The following is a 19,782-nucleotide window of genomic DNA, read 5'->3' on the forward strand; positions in this document are numbered from 1 at the left end:
ACAGGTCCACATAGCCACTGATTGGGTGGCGGTGTCTCTGTCACTGATCCACTGCCTCTGATTGGGTGATGTTGTCTCTTTCACAGATCCACAGCCTCTGATTGGGTGGTGGTGTTTCTGTCACAGTCCACAGCCTCTGATTGGGTGATGGTGTCTATTGTATTGCAGGGTGAGCCGGGGCCAAATGGCGTGGCGGGCAGAGCAGGGCTCCATGGGAAAGATGGAGCGAATGGGCAGGACAGTCAGCCTGGGACGCTGGGTGATCCCGGGCGACAGGTGAGGTCAAAGGGCACCACTCAGTGACTTATTACGCGATAACCTTCTGTTCTGAGAAACAACCATTCTAGTCTCCAACAGCACCCTATTCCCTATTTAGTGCACTAATTTTAACCAGGGCCTAGGGCTGTTATTTGACCATATTTCCTCCACACCGGTGGTCACGAGTCGTGAAGCCAGTCAAATTCCATGTGACCGTTTAGTCACGGTAATTAGGCTTCTCCAAGCTCTGATGCTGCTGATGGTCATTTGTACAAACTTGCTAACTGCATGGTATTCAGCACTCTATTGTCCCTCTAATCACTCTGACATCAATGCAAATGTAATTGAAAATCTAATTAAACACTTCATGAGAACCCATGACCTCATGTTGCGCAACATTCCTAAAACAGAGTGATGGCCAATATTAAAAAGAGGAGGATCCCATCAGCTGTCTATAGGCTAAGCCTACTATATACTGTATCTCAACTTTCCTACTATTAAGCACATTGCTTCTCTTTACAACAGGAGTAAAGCCTACCTGGCTGGCATGAAAATTAACCATGGGACAAGTGTCCTCCATTCGCTATTTAAGTGCGTAGATGACATGTATTTTTTCCCCTGTTTTGAGACAGGTGCATGTTAATGGTCCATTCTAAATCAAAACAAATTTCACACATACAGTGCATTCGGAATTATTCAGACCTTTGACTTTTTCCACTTTTTGAAACGTTACAGCCTTACTCTAAAATTGATTAAATTATTGTTTTTCCTCATCAATCTACACACAGTACCCCTTAATGACAAAGTGAAAACAGGTTTTAGAATTTTTTTCAAATGTATAAAAGAAACAAAACAGAAATACCTTATTTACATAAGTATTCAGACTCTTTGCTATGAGACTCAAAATTGAGCTCAGGTGCATACTGTTTCCATTGATCCTCCTTGAGAATTTTCTACAACTTGATTGGAGTCCACCTGTGGTAAATTCAATTGATTGGACATGATTTGGAAAAACACACACCTGTCTATATAAGGTCCCACAGTTGACAGTGCATGTCAGAGCAAAAACAAAGCCATGAGGTCAAAGGAATTGTCCGTAGAGCTCCGAGACAGGATTGTGTCGAGGCATAGATCTGGCGAAGGGTACCAAAAAAATTCTGCAGCATTGAAGGTCCCCAAGAACACAATGGCCTCCATCATTCTCAAATGGAATACGTTTGGAACCACCAATACTTTTCCTAGAGCTGGCCGCCCGGCCAAACTGAGCGATTTGGGTAGAAGGGGCTTGGTCAGGGAGGTTACCAAGAACCCGATGGTCACTCTGACAGAGCTCCAGAGTTCCTCTGTGGAGATGGGAGAACCTTCCAGAAGGACAACCATCTCTGCAACACTCCGCCAATCAGGTCTTTATGGTAGAGTGGGTAGCACGAAGCCACTCCTCAGTTAAAGGCACATGACAGCCTGCTTAGAGTTTGCCAAAAGGCACCTAAAGGACTCTCAGACCATGATAAACAAGATTCTCTGGTCTGATGAAACCAAGATTGAACTCTTTCGCCTGAATGCCAAGCATTTAGTCTGGAGGAAACCTGGCACCATCCCTACGGTGAAGCATGGTGGTGGCAGCATCATGCTGTGGGGATAGTCAGGATCAAGGGAAAGATGAACAGAGCTAAGTACAGAGAAATCCTTGATGAAAACCTGCTCCAGAGCACTCAGGACCTGAGACTGGGGCGAAGGTTCACCTTCCAACAGGACAATGACCCTAAGCACACGACCAAGACAACGCAGCAGTTGCTTCGAGACAAATGTCCTTGAGTGGCCCAGCCAGGGCCCGGACTTGAACCCTATCGAACATCTTTGGAGAGACCTGAAAATAGCGGTGTAGCAATGCTCCCCATCCAACCTGACAGAGCTTGAGGGGATCTACAGAGAAGAATGGGATAAACTCCCCAAATACAGGTGTGCCAAGCTGATAGCGTCATACCCAAGAAGACTCAAGGCTGTAATCGCTAACTGTGGTGCTTCAACAAAGTACTGAGTAAAGGGTCTGAATACTTACGTAGATTTCATATTTCTGAATTTTATTTTTATTTATTTTTTATTTTTATTTACATTTGCAAAAAATTTAAAAACTTGTTTTTGCTTTTGTGTGTAGATTGATGAGGAAAATATTGGATTTAATCTATTTTGGAATAAGGCTGTAACATAAGAAAAAGTCAAGCGGTCTGAATACTTTCCGAATGCACTGTATATTATTTACTATATGTAAAGACAAGGTTAAATTTAGAATATTCTGATGGGTGACAATATTAGCCTATCACTTGTGAAGTATATATTATCACTTGTGAATGATGCCCAGCGTAATGCAAGAAACAATGCCTTTTTTTGTTGACTTTTTCTAATCATAGTCACACACCTCATGTAGCCTAGCCCATAGGCCTATATGTTTTGATAAGGTTTGTAAAGTGGCCAAATAACTTCTTAAAATTAAGCACATGAATCCGCTTTACAAGGGGTGTAGAGGCTAACTGGCATTCATAAGCAGCGCGTGAGTTTAAAGTTTGGGGAAGATCATTTTCACCATAATGCAACTTTATAATCAAAGTATTACATGCATAATCACATTTGCGGTCACTTTTGATAGTGGTGTTTTCCTGCTAATGGAACATTCGCGCTTATAGCCTACTGCCGTGTGCACGTTGCTGTGCTTATAATGTGAAGAAATATCCTGCTAGTTTATCAACTTTTTAAGCTAAACGTTCCGATCTGTTTCAGCCTCATTGCGTAAAAATGTTTTGGGATGCTAGTGGTTGTATTATTCCAAACATTGTCCCAGACTATGTTTGTAATATTTATTTCTTGCACAGAAAAGAATAGGTCAACTTTTGTACTATGGGGGATAGTAGATTGACATAGGCTAGTGCTTTTGCTGTTCGTTAGGCCTACTCATCTTGTTGGCTGACGAAAAGTAAATGTGGACAGTTCTTCCAATATCTTCAATATGCACCACAGAATTGGATGGGACCCTGCGCAGTTGCGTCCCCAATGTGTCTGTCTTCCCTTGTAGCCTGTGATAAAGACCCGATCACGTGATGGAGAGCCATGTGAGTGAGAGGTGCTTCGGAGCACACAGCACTCAGGGAGAAGGGAAATATAATTATTATATTCAGCTCAAGGTCACAATGGCCACTGGCCGCAAAAGACCTGGATTTTTTTAGGGGGCATTACAGGCAAACAAAGGGGATTTCGCCAGGAAATTCGGGGCATTCTCAAGTACTGGTCAAATTGTGAATGAGAGACTGATGAAGTGTGTACAGCCTGTGCAAAAAACAAAGCAGAGCTCATGCCTTTCAAGCAACTTATTACAAATCATCATTAGAGTCATATCATGCAGCCTTACAATGTATTAAAAAATCTAAACGTATAGCCCAACGTTTGTACAACAACTAAAGTTACATTAAGAACTCTAAATGAAACATATAGGAGTACCTATTTCTTAGTTAACCACTCAACACAGAATAGCGCAGTCTCTCAAATCATTTGGAGAAAATATCCTTTCTATTTTATTCAGCTTTTTTCAATTGTATTCTTTATACTATAAATTATATAAAATGATGGCACGGAATTCTAAGCAAATCTTGTCTGCTAAATGAGCTATTGTAGCCCACAGCCGTATGACATAGCCAGGTGAGGACCTAACATACGGACAACTCAGAGTATAGTATTCTGTTCTTCTGAAGTAGATTACATTTTCTTCATATCATGTTTCTTTAAACCTGTCTAAAATAAATAAGTGATTTATTGTGAAGGTTTAGGCTATATTACATGGATTTATTTGACTTTTTTAAATGTAGTTGTTCCAAAGGTCTGCATCAGTGGCTTGTAGGCTATGTGTCGAAGCCAGGAGATGCTAAATGTGTTTATGTTAATTAACGGTCAATTGCCGTAAGACCAGTAGTTATTTGCTTGGCAATCACGGGCTGACAAAATTTTGTGACCGCCACAGCCCTACCAGGGTCTTAAGGGCCCTATTCCCTAAGTAGTGCACTATTATATGGAATAGGGTGTCATTCCAGATGCTATATCTCTGATTATATCAATGATTGCTGTCTCATTTTGCTTAGGGACCCTTTGGGTACAGGGGAGATGGCGGTTCCAAAGGAGAAAAGGGGGAGGAGGTAAGGTGAAACATTGGCATTATGAATTCTGAAACATGGGTCTAATGAAGAGTACTAATCAAGTGCATAAATCGTTAACACTTTCTATGAAGTACATATAGTACCAGTCAAAAGTTCGGACACACCTACTCATTCCAGGGTTTTTCTTTATTTAAATTTTTTTTTACATTGTAGAATAATAGTGAAGACATCAAAACTATGAAATAACACATATGGAATCATGTAGTAATCAAAAAGTGTTTTCGATTTTAGATTCTTCCAAGTAGCCACCCTTTGCCTTGATGACAGCTTTGCACACTCTTGGCATTCTCTCAACCAGCTTCACCTAGAATACATTTCCAACAGTCTTGAAGGAGTTCCCACATATGCTGAGCACTTGTTATCGGCTTTTCCTTCACTCTACGGTTCAACTCATCCCAAACCATCTCAATTGGCTTCAGGTCAGGTGATTGTGGAGGTCAGGTCATCTGATGCAGAGCTCCATCACTCTCCTTCTTGGTCAAAAGCCCTTACACAGCCTGGATGTGTGTTGGGTCATTGTCCTGTTGAAAAACAAATTACAGTCCCGCTAAGTGTCACATCCTGACCAGTATAAGGGGTTATTGTAGTTTGGTCAGGTACGTGGCAGGGGTGTGTTTGTTTTGTGTTGTGGGGGTTTTTGGGTAGTGTTCTATGTTTTGTATTTCTATGTTCTATTTTCTAGTTATTCTATTTCTATGTTTAGTTTATTGTTTTGACCTTCAATTGGAGACAGCTGTTCCTCGTTGCCTCTAATTGAAGGTCTTATTTAGTAGGGGTGTTTTTCATGGGGTTTTTGTGGGTAGTTGTTTCTTGTTTAGCTGTGTGCCTGACAGGACTGTTTTCATCGTTCTTTTTGTTCAGTGTTCATTTATTTGAATAAAGAAGAAAATGAGCATTCACAACCCCACTGCATTTTGGTCCAATCACTACGATGCCCTTGACACTAAGCGCAAACCAGATGGGATGGCGTATCACTGCAGAATGCTGTGGTAGCAATGCTCGTTAAGTGTGCCTTGAATTCTAAATAAATAACTGATACTGTCACCAGTAAAACACCATCACATCTCCTCCCCCATGCTTCATGGTGGGAACCACAAATGCGGAGATCATCCGGTCACCTACTCTGCGTCTCACAAAGACACGGTGGTTGGATCCAAAAATCTCCAATTTGGACTCATCAGACCAAAGGACAGATTTCCACTGGTCTAATGTTCTTTGCCCATGTTTCCTGGGTCAAGCAAGTCTCTTCTTATTATTGGTGTCCTTTAGAAGTGGTTACTTTGCAGCAATTTGACCATATAGGCCTGATTCACACAGTATCCCCTGAACAATTGATGTTGAGATGTGTCTGTTACTTGAACTCTGTGAAGCATTAATTTGGGCTGCAATCTGAGGTGCAGTTAACTCTAATGAACTTATCCTCTGCAGCAGAGGTAACTCTGGGTCTTCTTTTCCTGCGGCGGTCCTCATGAGAGCCAGTTTCATCTTAGCTCTTGATGGTTTTTGCAACTGCACTTAAAGAAACTTTCGAAGTTCTTGAAATGTTCATGATTAACTGACCTTCATGTCTAAAAGTAATGATGGACTGTCGTTTCTCTTTGCTGTTTGACCTGTTCTTGCCATAATATGGACTTTGTCTTTTACCAAATAGGGCTATCTTCTGTATACCACCCCTACCTTGTCACAACACAACTGATTGGCTGAAATGCATTAAGAAGGAAAGAAATTCCAGAAATGTACTTTTAACAAGACACACCTGTTAATTGAAATGCATTCCAGCTGAAGCTGGTTGAGAAAATGCCAAGAGTGTGGAAAGCTGTTATCAAGGCAAAGGTTGGCTACTTTGAAGAATCTCAAATATAAAATATATTTTGATTTGTTTTATACTTTTTTTGGTTACTACATGATTCCATATGTGTTATTTCATAGTTTTGATATCTTCACTATTATTCTACAATATAGAAAATAGTAAAGAAAACCCCTGGAATGAGTAGGTGTGTCCAAACTTTTGACTGGTACTGTATGTATAATGCTTTTTAACGCCTTATAGGGCCTTATTGGAGCAAAGGGTCGACGAGGCCGTATGGGAGAACCGGGCCAGAAGGTAATTTTGACTGAAGTATGATTGTTTCGTAATTACTAGAGTACCAAACTGACTTATGTCGATCTCCAGTCTTTACCAGTCAATATTGTTACTTTGAATATGCTGCCTCTTAGTGGTAAGAGTAAGTACTATGAGATCTGACTGCTCTGGTACCGTTCACATCAGTTTACATTACATTTATCTTGATTTTCTTTTCTCATATCCCTGTAATGCTCAGTATGCATGTTGCTGATGACTTTTGTGTGAATAGTCCTCTCAATTGAAAGCTTAGGATCTGATCTTTGTTTGTCCTGTAGGGCTCCATTGGTTTACCAGGCCGTCGCGGTTTTGTTGGTCCACGTGTAAGTGTTTCGCTCACCGTATGCGTACCAAATAGCGCCCTATTCCTTTCATAGTGCACTATTTTTGACCAAAACCCTAAAGGTTTACTGTGTCTGTGTTCTCTTCAGGGACCTCAGGGAGTCAGAGGGGCCACTGGCCCAGAGGGGCCCCCTGGCCCTGATGTGAGTGACCTACAGTAACAATACTACAAACAAATAAACTGGTAGTTACTGTCCATTGTTTATCACTAAAGTTGACTGTGTCATTAACTTGTGTCCATGTGTTTGACTTTCCAGGGGGAGGCTGGGTTTGATGGGCCTCCAGGGCCTCCTGGGTCAATGGTGAGTAGACAGGCAACAGGAGTCTGGACTTTCCCTACTATGTATTCCAACATACAGTAAAACACAGTATTCTAATGGGCCATAATTCCAAGTGCTACTATATGTCAGTCATCCCACATCATATCACTCAGTGTGTGTATTTTTGTTTTGCGCAGGGAGCCGCTGGTTTCACAGGCTCTATTGGCGCTCAGGGAGTTAACGGCTCAAAGGTAAGATTGCATTTTGATCCCAGGAGACTACAGTCCTCCCATTTATTTTAGATAATGTATAAACTTAGCACCTACGGTACTTTATTGGTAGCTCTTTCTAAGTACACTCGTAGAAAACAAATTGCTATTTAGAACTTAAAAAGGTTCTTCCTCTGTCCCCATTGGAGAACACTTTTTGGTTACAGGAAGAGCTCTTTTGGGTTCCACGTAGGACCCTTTCCACAGAGAGTTCAACATGGAAACCAAAAAGGGTTCTACGTGGAATCAAAAAGGGTTCTCCCTGGAAACAAAAAGGTTTCTCTTATGGGGACAGCTGATTAAAAAAAAATCTGTGCATGTCAGTCTTTGCCAAAGGTAACCTGCATTAATCTTCTAGGGAGAGTTGGGCCTTGTTGGAGTCGTTGGCCCCAGAGGCCCGCAGGTAAGAGGAGACGTTTGTCTTGTTGTGTTTTCTTGCCTGAAGTTGGGTCACATTCAACAGAACTCCATGCTCTATGCTTGTTAGACTATAAAGGAAATATTACACGCATACATTACACGTTTTAAAAGTTTGTTTATTTCACCAGGGGCCCCAGGGTTTAGATGGTGAGAGTGGGCCTCCAGGTCTCAGGGGAATTCAGGTCAGTCTCAATCAGCTGCACAACTTTCCCTAACAGAGACTTGGGACCAGATGATTGTCTTTGGAAACGTGTTTTTCGGAGGGATTTCTCACCACAGTAACGTCTAATATCTGGGGTTAAAGGTCATCTGTACGGTTTTATATTTTCACAGGGACAGCTTGGGATGAGTGGTGCCGCTGGTCCGAAAGGTGACCCTGTAAGTTTCTCCTCTCTTCACTGGTAAAGTTCATTCTGCTCTAGTAAAAGAAACTACTATACCCGTCTCTCTCCAACCCCCTTGCTTCCTTCCTTTCTCTGTCTTCCTCAGGGACCAATGGGGATGATGGGTATCCGGGGTGAGCAAGGGTTTGAGGGGCCCATGGTGAGTAGCATAGTACCCAGTGGACTGACCACCTACACCCCACTTTTCCTGCCAGAGACACTCACTCACACAGTAACCCCACAGTGCCCCCATGTGGCAGAGCTCTGTCAGTGTTAGGCTACAGATTTTACTATGCTTTGTGTATCCCTTGTCCTACATCATCTAGCTTTGATGGGTTGTGGTAGAGCTGGTCTAAGCTAATGGATGAAAGGCTCTAACTTAAGAAAGTAAACCCACTTTAAAATGGGCAAGTCAAGGTCACTTGTATGTCTGGATGATGACCACACTGTATATTCGTATGATATCAAATTACTCATTTGGAGAGGTTGTAAACTGCTAGATTGCCATAGATCCGACCCCCAGGCAGTTTGCATGTGAGTGTAACTCTGGCTGTTATCCAGACATCCTCTAGGCGATGTTTAGGTTGACAGCTCCTCCAGTTTTCACTAAATTCTACACAGAATACGGTGCCTTCGGGAAGTATTCAGACCCCTTGACTTTTTCCAAATGTTGTTAATTTAGGTTACATCCTTATTCTAAAATGTATATATTTTTTAATCCTTATCAATCTACAATCAATACCCCATAATGATGAAGCAAAAACTGATTTTTCTTTTTTTTTTGCTAATAATATAACAAATTTAAAAAACGGAAATAACATTTACATAAGTATTCAGACCTTTTACTCAGTACTTTGTTGAAGCACCTTTGGCAGCGATTACATCCTTGAGTCTTCTTGGGTATGATGATACAAGCTTGGCACACCTGTATTTGGGGAGTTTCTCCCATTCTTCTCTGCAGATCCTCTCAAGCTCTGTCAGGTTGGAGGTGGAGCGTTGCTGCACAGATATTTTCAGGTCTCTCCAGAGATGTTCGATCGGGTTCAAGGCCTGGCTCTGGCTGGGCCACTCAAGGACATTCAGAGACTTGTTCCGAAGCCACTCCTGCTGTGTGCTTAGGGTCGTTGTCCTTATGGAAGATGAACCGTCGTCCCAGTCTGAGGTCCTGAGCACTCTGGAGCAGGTTTTCATCAAGAATCTCTCTGTACTTTGCTCCATTCATCTTTGCCTCACTCCTGACTAGTCTCCCAGTCCCTGCTGGTGAAAAACATCCCCACAACATGATGCTGCCAACACCATGCTTCACTGTAGGGATGGTGCCAGGTTTCCTCCAGATGTTACGCTTGGCATTCAGGCCAAAGAGTTTAATCTTTGTTTCATCAGACCAGAGAATCTTGTTTCTCGCGGTCTGAGTCCTTCGGGTGCCTTTTCGCAAACTCCAAGTGGGGTGTCATGTGCCTTTTACTGAGGAGTGACTTCTGTCCAGACACTCTACCATAAAGGCCTGATTGGTGGAGTGCTGCAGAGATGGTTGTCCTTCTGGAGGGTTCTCCCATCTCCACTGAGGAACTATAGAGCTCTGGTCAGAGTGACCATCAGGTTCTTGGTCACCTCCCTGACCAAGGCCCTTCTCCCCCGATTGCTCAGTTTGGCAGGGCGGCCAGTGCTAGAAAGAATCTTGGTGGTTCCAAACTTCTTCCATTTAAGAATGATGGAGACCACGGTGTTCTTGGGGACCTTCAATGCTGCAGAAATGTTTTGTACCCTTCCCCAGATCTGTGCCTCGACACAATCCTGTCTCGGAGCTCTACGGACGATTCTTTCGACCTCATGGCTTGGTTTTTGCTCTGACATGCACTGTCAACTGTGGGACCTTATAGACAGATGTGTGCCTTTCCAAATCATGTCCAATAAATTGAATTTACCACAGGTGGAAACAAGTTGTGGAAACATCTCAAGGATGATCAATGGAAACAGGATGCAGCTGAGCTCAATTTCTAGAAACCTGTTTTCGCTTTGTCATTATGGGGTATTGTGTGTAGATTGCTGCGGATTAGTATTATTTTTTTTCACCTATTTTAGATATGCTGTCACATAACAAAATATGGGAAAAGTCAAGGGGTCTGAATACTTTCCGAAAGCACTATGTCTCTTATATTATGTTATCAGATGTGTCATAAAAAAATGTGTTAGTAAGTTTACATTGTCAGTCAGTGTGGCCGAAGTGTGGCTATAGATCAGACAAAAGATCATCATGAAGGGAAGATTTGGTGGAGCCATGATTTCTCTCCATCCTCTACTTGAAGTGAGAAAAACGAACTAAAAGGAACTAATGCTTCAATCCATTCTGTCACTCTTTGATTGAAGGGCCCACTGGGAACACAAGGTCCAATGGGTTTACCTGGTATTACTGTAAGTATATTAGTACTGCATTTACTGACGTTTATTTTGAATTAGATGGAATCCATTTTTGTGTTGTCCTTGGAGTGATTCAAAACACTATGAAGAATCAGGTTGCATGCTTTTCAGCTACTTACTTTACTTGCCTTCATCTGACCCCTCTCTGACAACTCACCCCTCACCTCTGACCTCCACAGGGCAAAAGAGGACCAAACGGGGATAAGGGAGACCCTGGACTGAAGGGGGAGAGAGTAAGAACCCGGCCTCTGGAGACCTGTACACATTCCGCAAAACTAAAGCTGTTGATTCATACTGTTTACGTCTATTGACAGTTACCCGTTTATCTGTTTCTCTCTCTCTCTGTGTTCTCTCTCAGGGTGTTCAAGATGCTTCGGGTATCCAAGGGCCTCAGGGAGAGAGGGGTCCCAGTGGCCCCCCTGGCTTTACTGGGCTCAAAGGTCAACCTGGCACTAAAGGCATTGAGGTAGGCAGCCTCTCTGCCTTATCACTGCATCTAAAGTTATAGACTGACACTTTACCACTGGAAGACTGATGGATATTGGGTCTTGTCTTTCAGGGGGAGAATGGAGAAACTGGCCCTCAGGGAAAACTGGGCAGAGAGGGGCTGAAGGTCAGAGAAGACTTCAAAAAGGAATGCATCACAATGAATGTAACATTTAGAATGTCATTATTTTATCAGTCTGCCTGTTAGGATTGGTCAAAATGATGATAAAACTGTGGATTTCATGTCCTGAAATAGTTTGTCCCAAATGGCACCCTATTCCCGGCCTGTGTAGTGCACTACCTTTGACCAGTCCTATGAGGTGCCATTTGGGACATGTAGTGTATTAAATATCTCTGTGTTTCTTTGAAGGGGAATAGAGGAACAGATGGGCGCAACGGCAAGCCTGGACACAGAGGGAACAAGGTAGGACACTCTCCTATTGAATGTGTTTATGAAGGTTGCTAAATTCCAGTAACATTTCCAAAATGTTCAGGTTATCCAGCATTTCTAGGATTTGTAATTTCTGGGAATTATGGGAAAGTTTCCGGAATTTTGCAACCCTAGTATTAAGTAAAGCGTGATTTAAGTTCTGCTCTTGATATTTGAATGGTATCCTGATTGGCACTGCCCTCTTTTACCCAGGGTCGCGTGGGTCAGAGAGGGAATGTTGGCCAGCCTGGTCAACCGGTAAGCACAGACCATTCACAGACGAACACTAGTGGGGCCATCTACTTGATCAATTTGCATAGCAAAATACATCAATATACTTGACAAATCAGATATAAAGTGGACGCCTCAATGGGCAATATCTATGTTGGCAGAACTGTGTGCGTGTGCGTGTGTGTGTGCGCGTGTGTGTCAGTGGAGGCTGCTGAGGGTAGGACGGCTCATAGTAATAGGTGGAATGGAGTCAATGGAATGGTATCAACCACATGGAAACCATACATTTGATAAAGTTCCATGGACTCCTCCCCTCAGCAGCCTCCACTGGTGTGTGCGGAGGGAAAGATCTGTCTTCTCAGTAATATACCTAAGTGTTAAAACTCCAGATGCTAACACTTGCTTGGTGATAAAGGGTATCCAAGGTTGTACGGGCTTATCTAATGGAGCTGACTAAAAACGAATATGAAAGATGGAATCACAGTACACTTATTATGTGTTTGTGTTTCCACTTGTTTCCAACAGGGCTTGCCAGGCCCTCCCGGGACAGAGGGACCAGAAGGAAAGCCTGGTACACAGGTTCCCATTCTATATCATATTTCAATACAGTGATCACACCCCTGAAAACACTGAGCTTGTATATACTGCATACACTGAGCCATGTACACAAAATAGACTGCCAAACAACAGTTTATTTTGTCAGATTATTTCCTGTCTGCACTGCATATATTGGCAGATTGTTGAGAAAATATTTGAAGGTATTGCTCAAGAAAAGTATAGGTGCAATCAGAAAGGATTATGGTAAAATGTCTCCTGAGTAGGGTTGTCCTGTGTTTCCAGAATTCAGATGGAAAATTCCCGGAAGTTGCCGAATTTTGCAACCCTACTCCTGAGGGTTTCGGTAGAATCAGATAATGATTTGTGAACAACTGTAGTCATTCTGGTTCTGAACAGCAGATGGCAATCTTCACAACCCTGCTTGGTGTGACATATTCACAAGCGATTGTCATTGCATGTGGGGCAGACAAACCGGAATGTGCATTCTCAACTTTAATTCATCCCTCATCAACTTCAACCTCATATCATTACATTCTAACATGAATATGACAAGATGAATGGCGTTTGTGTCCTTATTTAAAATGTGTAGTTATGGAGTTACTGTATTTGCTAATGGTCAGCGCTACGTCTCTCATTCACATTAGTGCTTGTGCATACAGTGTATGACCTCTGTTGTGACCTCTGTTGCTGTCTATTGAGTTAACACTTGTTTCTCATGTGTTGCAGGGTCTCTCTGGTTCAGTGGCAGTAACTGGCAGTAAAGGCCTAAAGGTAAAACCAAGAAGATACTTTAACAGCATACATGGGCTTATCGTAGAAACTCAGACTCAATACATGTGGTTCACGTAAAGGTCACTATGAGACTTAGTAGCTATAAGAACTTCTTATAGTCAGTCTCACGATGTTTAAATTCATTGGTTGGTCAATGATATACTGTAATTCTCGCAGCTCAGCTAATAAAAACACTTTATCACATTTTATAGGACACCCCTGAAATATATGATGGGTTTTATATGATTTTGTGACCTTGCAATCACAACAAACGCAGACTAGGCCCAAAAAATGTAACAGAGCAAAGAAGTACTTGCTACCGAGCTAGTTAATTATATCAGGTGTCTCTCCGTGCTTGTAAACGGGAGCTGTAAAAGGTTCAGGAGGTCAGTCATATTGCATCACCGCCACACACACTGATGGTTTCCCACGTGTGCATTCACACACGCACTCACATAAACATATGAGAGTGTGGATAATATAATATGAGGAGGCGTGAAAGTGGTTTCTAGCCTAGTCAGTCACCTCCAGAGGGTCTGTGAGCTGGCCAGTGTATTGTATTTCCACCTCAGCTATATACTGTATTATAAACTGGGTGGTTTGAGCCCTGAATGCTGACTGGTTGAAAGCTGTGGTATATCAGACCGTATATCACGGGTATGACAAACATTTTATTTTTACCTTTCTAATTACGTTGGTAACCAGTTTATAAACGCAATAAGGCACCTCAGGGGTTTGTGTATGGCCAATATACCACGGCTAAGGACTGTATCCAGGCACTCCGTGTTGCGACTTGCATAACAGCCCTTAGCCGTGGTATATTGGTCATATTCCACACCCCCTCAGGCCTTATTGCTTAAATATAGACTGCTTACCAGGCAGAGAGAACACTGAGGGGAGACAGGAGAAGGAAGCAGAGGAAGAGGGATGGCCAAGATAAATGATTTGGCATGTAGGCATTATCACCAATTGATTACCGTAAATTCCGGACTATAAGCCGCAACTTTTTTCCCAGGCTTTGAACCTCGCGGCTTAAACAATGACGCGGCTAATATATGGATTTTTCCCGCTTTCCAATTTTTTTCCCAAAAAAACACATTCTGTGACGTGCTCAATTTTTTGGCGGCATGAAGCTTTCATTAGACCAAAGAAATTGCCGAATGGGTTAAGGTCAAACAACTTTTTGGTTTACTGTTTAGATTAAATCGAGCGCTCTCAAATTCCCATCATTCTGATTACGGTAGTCATTTTGTCACCCTCATCATGGCAAAGACACGGAGAAATGCATATGATGCAGCTTTCAAGTTGAAGGCGATTGATCTGGCTGTTGGAAAAGGAAATAGAGCTGCTGCACGGGAGCTTGGTCTTAATGAGTCGATGATAAGATGTTGGGAACAGCAGCGTGAGAAATTGACTCAGTGCAAAAAGACAACTAAAGCTTACTGCAAATGTTTTATTTTTTGTTACAAGCCGTGTTTCATTAAAGCCTATTTACTTTTGTTACAAGCCGTGTTTCGTTAAAGCCTGTGTAAAGTTCATTTGTTTCAGTGTACCGGTAGGCACCTGCGGCTTATAGACGTGTGGCTTATTTACGTTCAAAATAATATTTTTTTTTTAATTCAGTGGGTGCGGCTTATATTCAGGTACGCTTAATAGTCTGGAAATTACGGTATTCATTTGATAAAGTTATGTGCCACTGCCATCATCAGCATATCCATAAAAACCACAAAATAAAAAATGTTGATTTTCAATTTAGATAGCTGAAAGTTGTTGTTTGATTTAATGTTCCTTGCAGGAACATAGACATTACTCCATTGTTGATGGTTACATTATTAGATGGTATTATTGGTAACAAAGATGGACGAGGTAGCCAATTAAATTTGTTACAGTTAACCTCTGTACATAACCAGAGGCATAATTACTGAATAGCCTGCATATAGTTGGTCCAATTAACTCATGATTACAAAGTCATTAAGCGGTAGATTAAACAGCTGAATAGCAAAACATTTATAAACATAGTTAAACACTGAATTGACTCACAGCATTGTGCAAACATTTTAATTGTATTATATGTAATCAATTCCAATTCGTTTTTTTATTTGCATTTTAATGTTCTCATTGAGTACACCCATGCGATAAGCTCTCTTCTTTCTTCCTCTCTCCATCATTCTCTCATTCTCCTCTTACTCTTTCCATCACTCTTTCGCCTTCCTCAAGGGATTCCAGGGCATTGCTGGAGAGCCAGGTCCAGACGGCCCCTCAGGACCTCCGGTGAGTCTAGAAAGCCTCAAAGTTTATTCCAATCAGACACTTAAGTTATTGTGTTCCACCAACAATCATAGGACATTGATTGTGGATATTGCTATCATAAACATGCACAATGATCTGGCAGACATTCCTATATAATCAATAACTAGCTGCAATGTGGAGCCATGAACAGAGTTAGTGTTGGGGACTGAGGCCATCAGCACACAGCGTGCAGTGTGAGTGACTACTGTCTCATTGACAGGGCCCACCTGGACGGATAGGACCAACAGGTATCCCTGGGCCGCTGGGAGAGAGGGTGAGTGACACATTTAACACGGAAGTGATTGATGTGATTCTCAATAGGACAACTTTGAACTGTGTGTGTATGACGCTGTCTCTCTCCATCAGGGCTTCACTGGGAAGGAAGGTGTGGAGGGACCACAGGGCTCAGTAGGCACGTATGTAAGTGATGCTTCTGTAGGGCGTACAGGGCAAAGGGTTTGATCAGCACTGTGTGTGTGTGTGTGTGTGTGTGTGTGTGTGTGTGTGTGTGTGTGTGTGTGTGTGTGTGTGTGTGTGTGTGTGTGTGTGTGTGTGTGTGTGTGTGTGTGTGTGTGTGTGTGTGTGTGTGTGTGTGTGTGTGTGTGTGTGTGTGTGTGTGCAACGTCCTTATATTACCACTCCCGTGTCTCTCTTGCCCCCAGGGTTTCCCGGGTAACGTGGGAATGCGTGGTACAACAGGTCACATGGGAGAGAGGGTAAGGACACTCGTATGAGTTACGTAGTCAGTGATTATTCCAAACGGCTATACCAGACCTGCACCAGCATCACATGTTTCTATGTGTATTTCGTTATTAGTCGTTATTGCGACTGACTGCATTTGTGTCTCAGGGAGAGACAGGTGTGAGAGGCCTGCCTGGTCCTTCTGGGAAGCCTGGACCTCCAGTAAGTAACTGTGCTGTCATTGACAAGTCCACATACTGTATGTGACAAGTCCTTGTGAACAACTTCATTGAGTCTGGCGTTAGTTTGGGTGCTGGGTGTATTGAGTCTGTGCTGACTGGGCTGTATTTTATAGGGTTTATCAGGACCTCCTGGGGAGAGAGGCCCTCCAGGACCTCAGGTGAGATCAACCTCAATCATATTGGTCAATCAATTTTGATGACTTTTTTTTGTTTCACCTTTATTTAACCAGGTAGGCTAGTTGAGAACAAGTTCTCATTTACAACTGCGACCTGGCCAAGATAAAGCAAAGCAGTTCGACACATACAACAACACAGAGTTACACATGGAATAAACAAGCATACAGTCAATAATACAGTAGAAAAAGTCGATACAGTGTGTTCAAATGAGGTAAGATAAGGGAGGTATGGCAATAAATAGGCCATGGTGGCGAAGTAATTACAATATAGCAATTAAACACTGGAGTGATAGATGTGCAGAAGATGAATGTGCAAGTAGAGATACTGGGGTGCAAAGGAGCAAGATGAATAAATACAGTATGGGGATGAGGTAGTTGGATGGGCTATTTACAGATGGACTATGTGCAGTGATCTGTGAGCTGCCCTGACAGCTGGTGCTTAAAGCTAGTGAGGGATATGAGTCTCCAGCTTCAGTGATTTTTGTAGTTCGTTCCAGTCATTGGCAGCAGAGAACTGGAAGGAGAGGCGGCCAAAGGAGGAATTGGCTTTGTGAGATATACCTTCTGGAGCGAGTGCTACGTGTAGGGGGTGCTATGGTGACCAGTGAGCTGAGATAAGGCGGGGCTTTACCTAGCAAAGACTTGTAGATGACCTGGAGCCAGTGGGTTTAGCGACGAGTATGAAGCGAGGGCCAGTCAATGAGAACGTACCGGACGCAGTGGTGGGTAGTATATGGGGCTTTGGTGATAAAACGGATGGCACTGTGATAGACTGCATCCGTTTTGTTGAGTAGAGAGTTGGAGGCTATTTTGTAAATGACATCGCTGAAGTCCAGGATCGGCAGGATGGTCAGTTTTACGAGGGTATGTTTGGCAGCATGAGTGAAGAATGCTTTGTTGCGAAATAGGAAGCTGATTCTAGATTTAATTTTGGATTGGAGATGCTTAATGTGAGTCTGGAAGGAGAGTTTACAGTCTAACCAGACACCTAGGTATTTGTAGTTGTCCACATATTCTAAGTCAGAACCGTCCAGAGTAGTGATGCTAGTCGGGTGGGCAGGTGGGTGTGGGCAGTGATCGGTTGAAGAGCAGGCATTTAGTTTTACTTGCATTTAAGAGCAGTTGGAGGCCACGGAAGGAGAGTTGTATGGCATTGAAGCTCCATGCTTTTCCTCCTTAATGATCTTTTGGTTTTCTCGTCAGGGTCGGCTGGGGGATCTGGGACCCACAGGGTCAGAGGGCCTACAGGTGAGTTAAAGCAGAACAGGCCTTATCACCACTCCATCAACAGTCCAAATGTTCTTACATATCCATGATCTATAATACACTGTCAATGTACAGTTAGTCTTGCTTGGCCAGACCAAAAGTGTTTACACAATATACAATGGGAACAAGACCAATACTCACCTGTGTGTTCCAGGGACCCCCGGGTCTGCAGGGCTCAGATGGCGGGACAGGGAAGCCGGGGCACAGGGGAAGCCGAGGGCCTCCGGGGACACAAGGTCCTGCCAGACCAGCAGGAACCCCAGTGAGTGGGTACTTTCCAGCCGCTGCTCTCTTCTCCTCTAAACAACCTCTGAGGACTGTAACCTCTAGAACCTCTGTATAATCTCGTATGGGACATTGATGCCTGTTGGATGGATTTCTTGTCAGGGTTCAGTAGGTGAAATCAATCAATGTATTAGTAAGTGATTAGATGGCTTACGATTCGTTACCCATCGGATGCTTATTTGGCATGGTTTGGGATACCAAGCACAGCCCTTTAGCAATGTTTCAGTGTGATGCTGTGTTGTCCACCATTTTAAACTCTATGTGGTCCAATTCCCAGGGAATTTCAGGTGCTGGTGGACTCATAGGATCAGCAGGGGAAAGAGGAGAAATGGTAAGTACAGCAAATATAATGAGACGATGACAATAATATGTCTAGGAATGCAAAATTCCGGTAACTTTCCCCAAAATGTTCCGGTTTTCAAGATATCCTGGTTGGAGGATTCCGGATTTCCTGCTTATTCCCTACTGATTTGGAAAAGTTGCCGGAATTCTGAAACCCTAAATATGTATGATCTAGCAATGTTTGATGTGCTGTGTGTTAAACCACACTGTTTTTGGAACATGACAGGGTATGCTGGGACCTCCTGGGGATCTTGGTCCTCCTGGACTAGATGGGGAACAGGTTGGTAGAACACACTTCAAATAGGAAGTCTAATGTTTCAGGCAGGTGCGTTTTCTGATAGTTCTCTTCCGTTTCCTGTTTCCAGGGTACTCCTGGCCAATCAGGATTGGAGGGGCCACCAGGAACGAAAGGAGAACAGGTCAGTGATACTGACACAATGATGATTCTACAAACACATGGTTTAAATATATTTTTCACTTCTCAATACTTCTTCTACTTCACATGTATTCTAGGGGGACCTAGGGCCTTGTGGGAAGTTTGGTCCTCCAGGGCAGCCTGGAGATCGAGGCCTACAGGGGCTCAAAGGGTTGCAAGGCTCTCATGGACAAATGGGAAAAGAGGTGAGCGTGCCTTTGTCAGTTGATGTCTACTCTACCTAGCTGAACCATCCGCTGTAGATTCTCACATGTGCACTTACTGTAGTACATATCCCTTTACCCAAGCATCATACACACAACCAGACCATACAATATACTCTACAGTGTAACTCTTGAGATGTCTCCTTTGGTTCTTAGGGTGATGTTGGACCTACTGGCGATGCTGGTGGTCCAGGTTTCAAAGGGGAGAAGGTAAACAAACACTGACTTTTCGACACACAGCATCAATGTGAATGTGCTGTATGTATACTACATATCTATTCTATTCATATCTATTGCATTGGACACAAATTATGGACAGGGCCATAGAGGGGGTGGGTAGGGGTTACAAACATGTTGAACATTTGTTGAAATAAATTGTTTTATTTTAATTGAACCTTTATTTAACTAGGCAAGTCAGTTAAGAACAAATTCTTATTTACAATGACGGCCTACCCATAATTACAAACAGGTTGAAATAACGTAATTACAAACAGGTTGAATGAAATCTGGTTGAAAGGATGTCATTAAACAGGTTGAAATCTGGTTGAAATTACATCATGGTGATGTCTGACTGACATGGCTGTTATTTGCAGGGTGATGTGGGGCCTCTGGGGCCAACAGGGCGGAATGGTCCATGGGGGGCGCTGGGGGAGAATGGGGAGAAGGGACCAAAAGGAGAAAAGGCCCACATCGGACTTATGGTGAGTGCTCAGAT

General features: G+C 43.0%; 1 protein-coding gene across 1 annotated transcript in view; it reads left to right on the forward strand.

Annotated features, from left to right (window-relative positions):
• The window catches only part of LOC106563133 (uncharacterized), a 147,893-nt gene that overhangs the window by 117,180 nt on the left and 10,931 nt on the right, over positions 1–19,782 (forward strand). The window contains exons 13-45 of the mRNA XM_045689931.2: positions 169–276; positions 4,383–4,436; positions 6,508–6,561; positions 6,858–6,902; positions 7,011–7,064; positions 7,179–7,223; positions 7,379–7,432; positions 7,809–7,853; positions 7,999–8,052; positions 8,204–8,248; positions 8,360–8,413; positions 10,621–10,665; positions 10,851–10,904; positions 11,030–11,137; positions 11,231–11,284; positions 11,528–11,581; positions 11,801–11,845; positions 12,344–12,397; positions 13,103–13,147; positions 15,365–15,418; positions 15,657–15,710; positions 15,803–15,856; positions 16,099–16,152; positions 16,286–16,339; positions 16,473–16,517; positions 17,739–17,783; positions 17,956–18,063; positions 18,364–18,417; positions 18,655–18,708; positions 18,794–18,847; positions 18,942–19,049; positions 19,224–19,277; positions 19,661–19,768. Coding sequence (XP_045545887.1) covers positions 169–276; positions 4,383–4,436; positions 6,508–6,561; positions 6,858–6,902; positions 7,011–7,064; positions 7,179–7,223; positions 7,379–7,432; positions 7,809–7,853; positions 7,999–8,052; positions 8,204–8,248; positions 8,360–8,413; positions 10,621–10,665; positions 10,851–10,904; positions 11,030–11,137; positions 11,231–11,284; positions 11,528–11,581; positions 11,801–11,845; positions 12,344–12,397; positions 13,103–13,147; positions 15,365–15,418; positions 15,657–15,710; positions 15,803–15,856; positions 16,099–16,152; positions 16,286–16,339; positions 16,473–16,517; positions 17,739–17,783; positions 17,956–18,063; positions 18,364–18,417; positions 18,655–18,708; positions 18,794–18,847; positions 18,942–19,049; positions 19,224–19,277; positions 19,661–19,768 — 1,971 coding nt within the window. The remainder of the gene's footprint in view (positions 1–168; positions 277–4,382; positions 4,437–6,507; positions 6,562–6,857; positions 6,903–7,010; positions 7,065–7,178; positions 7,224–7,378; positions 7,433–7,808; positions 7,854–7,998; positions 8,053–8,203; positions 8,249–8,359; positions 8,414–10,620; positions 10,666–10,850; positions 10,905–11,029; positions 11,138–11,230; positions 11,285–11,527; positions 11,582–11,800; positions 11,846–12,343; positions 12,398–13,102; positions 13,148–15,364; positions 15,419–15,656; positions 15,711–15,802; positions 15,857–16,098; positions 16,153–16,285; positions 16,340–16,472; positions 16,518–17,738; positions 17,784–17,955; positions 18,064–18,363; positions 18,418–18,654; positions 18,709–18,793; positions 18,848–18,941; positions 19,050–19,223; positions 19,278–19,660; positions 19,769–19,782) is intronic.

The sequence above is a fragment of the Salmo salar genome, chromosome 11 (assembly GCF_965601325.2).
Source record: "Salmo salar chromosome 11, fSalSal1, whole genome shotgun sequence".
NCBI classification, from domain to species: domain Eukaryota; kingdom Metazoa; phylum Chordata; class Actinopteri; order Salmoniformes; family Salmonidae; genus Salmo; species Salmo salar.